Raw genomic sequence first — 3571 nt, forward strand, 5'->3', positions numbered from 1 at the left:
TAATGTTTTTTATTTACTTGTATAAACAGATTTATATTTAAAAATACTTCAGTACTGTATAGCATTAAAATTTAATATTAGCAAGGCTAGGTATTAGTACAAAAATATCAAACAAAATTTAAGATTTACATGTACATGTACATGTACATGTACATGTATAATACATTTCACTTATTATAAGATACATGTATGTACTAAATGTAATCTCAATATTAGTACATGTACTACAGCAAAGATGTATATATACATGTACATGTACAGTAATGAATGGGAACATTATCATGTACATGTACATGTACAATGGTGACTACATGTACATGTAAATATATATATACTATATTCTATGTAGTCTAGTGTTAACACAGTATAGTGGTTTTTTTGATAATGACAAAAATGTAAAATTTCATGGATTTTTTAAGAATCGTGAAATTAAATTCCTTGAAAATCAATTTAATACAGTAAAAGATGGCAGAATAGTGAAAACTCGTGAAAATTATTTCTGTAAACCTCCTGATATAGGTCATTCGCAAAAATTATTATCCTCAAAAAACCCGCTATACAGTAATTAATTAGATGTATGTACCCTACCAGTGATCAGAAGGATAGTTCAGTAATATCCCGTCCTGTACTAGAGTATTGGAACCGCCCCCGTCTAGATTAATAGCATTGACCACACCTCTTTTAATTAATACGTCGGCAAACTCGTAAAGATTTGCACTAAAAATGTAAAAATAAATAAAATAATAATTAATATTTTCTCAATAATAAAATTTACTATTGGCCACTAGTTGGTCCAATTACTATTAACACTAAATGCACTGCCAATGGATACACTAATATAATCAATAGTTCACTACGAGTTCTATTGGTAATACCAAATGCACTCTAGGTAATACAGTATTAACACAGTATTAATGCGTTTATGATCAATGATCAGTGCTTAGCTAATCCAGTTATAATGCAATCCTAACACAAAATTAACACAGTTTTAAGTAAGCCCTTTAGTATAGTGTAAATGTACATGTACATACAAAATCTTAACACAATCTTAACACAGTACTTATACACATACAAGTACAATATTAACACAGTCTTAACACAGTATTAACTCACCCTCTAACATGAGTCTGTCCCTCAACACGTGCTAGTACGACTCTTCCTTTATCATCATGACCAATAGCTGATCTTGCTGATATCACATTAACAAAAGTATCCATTGGTCCTGTGTCTTCATGATCTGAACACTCCATCACCTTGCTTTCATTAACATAATTAGTACCATTTCTTACTAGCCATATAACACCTGCAACAATAAATAAATAAATAATAATAATAATAAATAAATAAATAATAATCATAATGATACTAAATAATAAAGAATAACATAATAATAATGATAATAATAATAATAAGTGATAAATATTGATATTAGTAATATGGATACTGATACTTAAATAATCAACAATTACAATATTAATAATTAATAAGACAAGACAAGATAAAGTTTATCCTCTTTCATGTTGTCCTCTCTTAATCACTCAACGTCTCTCTCTCTCCCTCCCTCTCTCTCTCTCTCCCTCCCTCACCTGTAACCAGTTGTCTAAATGGGTTAGTCTGGTTATGCAGCTCCTCCTCCGGTATATACCCGACTACAATACTCCCGTCCTCCTTTATACCAAAGTTAGCATTTTGAACTCCGTTAGCTGATTTAACCAGTCGACCATCAGACACAATATTACCCAGACAGTTACCATTAGACACGGTAAAATACCCGCCATTTGCTGCTAAACGGCAGCCATGTTTATAATTAGCAGCTGTATCAAGGACGGTTGCTTTGGTAGTATAATACGAGTTCTGATGACAAGTTCCTTTTCTTGAAGGCTCTAAAACTGATAGCGTAAAATAAGGATCTTCAATAAAAGTAATAGTACCGACTGCATAGCGTTTTCGTAATGGAGTTCTAGCCACAACGTCTGCATATTTATGCATTTTAAATTTAAGTTTTCCATCACCACTCGGAGGAGTCGTTAAAACCTTGAAAGTCTCTACTGTTCGATTTTCCCATCTCGTGTGCTGACAGGAGCTTATTTCACGTGTTGTTCTAGTACCACCATGTCTCCCCTCGGGGTAGGGGGTCAGTATATCCCCGGGAAATGGGTCGAATTGATTGTTAGAATGATCCAGCGAGTTAGCGACAGTTAGGGAAAGGATTGCTAAAGGTAGGAGCGAGTATTGAAGAGGCCAGCGCCTTCTTCTCCTCGAGTAAGGAAGAATATGGCGTAGGAGAGAGGCTGACATTGCTCTCTCTTCTTCTTTAGGAAGAGCAAAATGCCAACTCTCTCTGTGACAATGCAAAAGAGCAGGTCTTGCAGTGTGGGTGTGGTATGGGCGGGTTAACAACTTGACCACGCCTTAATTAATTGCTGGTTTAGCATTATAATAAATTTGTGCAAAAAAAGTTTGCTTTTAAAATAAATAAATAAATAATAGTACATTTATAAATACTGTGAAAATAATATAAGCTACTAATTTCTGAAACTTCTATGCTAGAGTTACTAATATAGTACTGCTGCTATATTGAAGATTATTAATACACTAGACTACTACTATAGTGAGCCTATTCTAATGTTTCATCTTCAGTTAATTTCAGCTCATAGCCATTTTTGTTTATCACACTTTTTACCGGCCCATTCCTAGAGAAAGAGAGAGGAGAGGGTACAGACAATAGACAAGAGAGAGAGAGAGATTAACAATGAAAGTAATTCTTAATAATAGTCACTGAAACTTGGCAGTCAAAATAATGATAGTACCAAAGAATATCATCATTACTACACATTACAATTCACTGATACTATTACTTAATATTACTATTACAATTATATGCTACTACAATACATGTACTACATAATATTGACATGTAGATCTGCAATTATTATTATTATCATTGTTGTTGTTGTTGTTGTTATTATTATTATTATTTTATTAGTACCTCATCACAAGTGCAGAATCCATCAATACGTGAGCAGGTACCATGAACACAAGAACACCTAAACACATTATACACATACACACAGTACAACATGTTCAGAATAATAATAGTATGACATATGTACATTATAATGGACAGCATTTATACATATGAAATGTAAACAATATCTTCAATAATATTTATACTTACTTCTGAGCACAGTTAACACCATAATGGTTACCATCACAGACTATAATATGATAAAATAAATATTATTTAATTTATTTTATTTTGTTGTACTTTTATTGCATTTTTCTCCAGCAAAGCCTGGATAGCACACACATTGGCCAGTGACGTGATGACAGAAACTTTTATTGAGGACACAATAATTACAAACTGACTTGCAACCTAAACCATATCTGTTACGTGAACAAGCTAAGAGAGAGAGAGAGGAGAAGTGATATAAAATTCCAGTAAAATATGTCTCTTACGTTGTTCACAAAGTTTTCCATACCATCCTGCTTCACAAGTACATTTACCTACAGAAAACAAAGAGAGAGAGAGAGAGAGAAAGATACTCTATCATAGAATAACACTTAACTT

The 3571-nt window shown here is 32.7% G+C and overlaps 1 protein-coding gene and 1 long non-coding RNA gene across 4 annotated transcripts in view; both read right to left on the minus strand.

The window, feature by feature from the left end:
• Positions 1-2368, minus strand: part of LOC100641351 (N-acetylglucosamine-1-phosphodiester alpha-N-acetylglucosaminidase-like) — a 5084-nt gene extending 2716 nt beyond the window's left edge. For 2 of the 3 annotated variants that reach the window (XM_020003955.1, XM_020003954.1), the window contains exons 1-3: positions 1587-2366; positions 1114-1303; positions 589-717 (exon numbers count right to left, since the gene is read on the minus strand). In XM_020003955.1, the coding sequence (XP_019859514.1) occupies positions 589-717; positions 1114-1303; positions 1587-2298 (1031 nt within the window). In that variant the 5' untranslated portion in view covers positions 2299-2366. Of the gene's footprint in view, positions 1-588; positions 718-1113; positions 1304-1586 lie in introns of all 3 variants that reach the window. The other variant, XM_020003956.1, reaches the window with a different exon arrangement.
• A 98-nt stretch (positions 2369-2466) lies between these two features.
• LOC105314841 (uncharacterized) lies at positions 2467-3529 on the minus strand. The gene is made up of 5 exons (XR_002187760.1): positions 3460-3529; positions 3269-3403; positions 3179-3218; positions 2990-3047; positions 2467-2693 (listed from the first exon to the last, which is right to left on the minus strand). It is a non-coding gene; the product is annotated as an uncharacterized LOC105314841 (long non-coding RNA).
• Between the last annotated feature and the right edge of the window lie 42 nt (positions 3530-3571).

This window comes from Amphimedon queenslandica, unplaced genomic scaffold, assembly GCF_000090795.2.
Source record: "Amphimedon queenslandica unplaced genomic scaffold, v1.1 AMPQUscaffold_12466, whole genome shotgun sequence".
NCBI classification, from domain to species: domain Eukaryota; kingdom Metazoa; phylum Porifera; class Demospongiae; order Haplosclerida; family Niphatidae; genus Amphimedon; species Amphimedon queenslandica.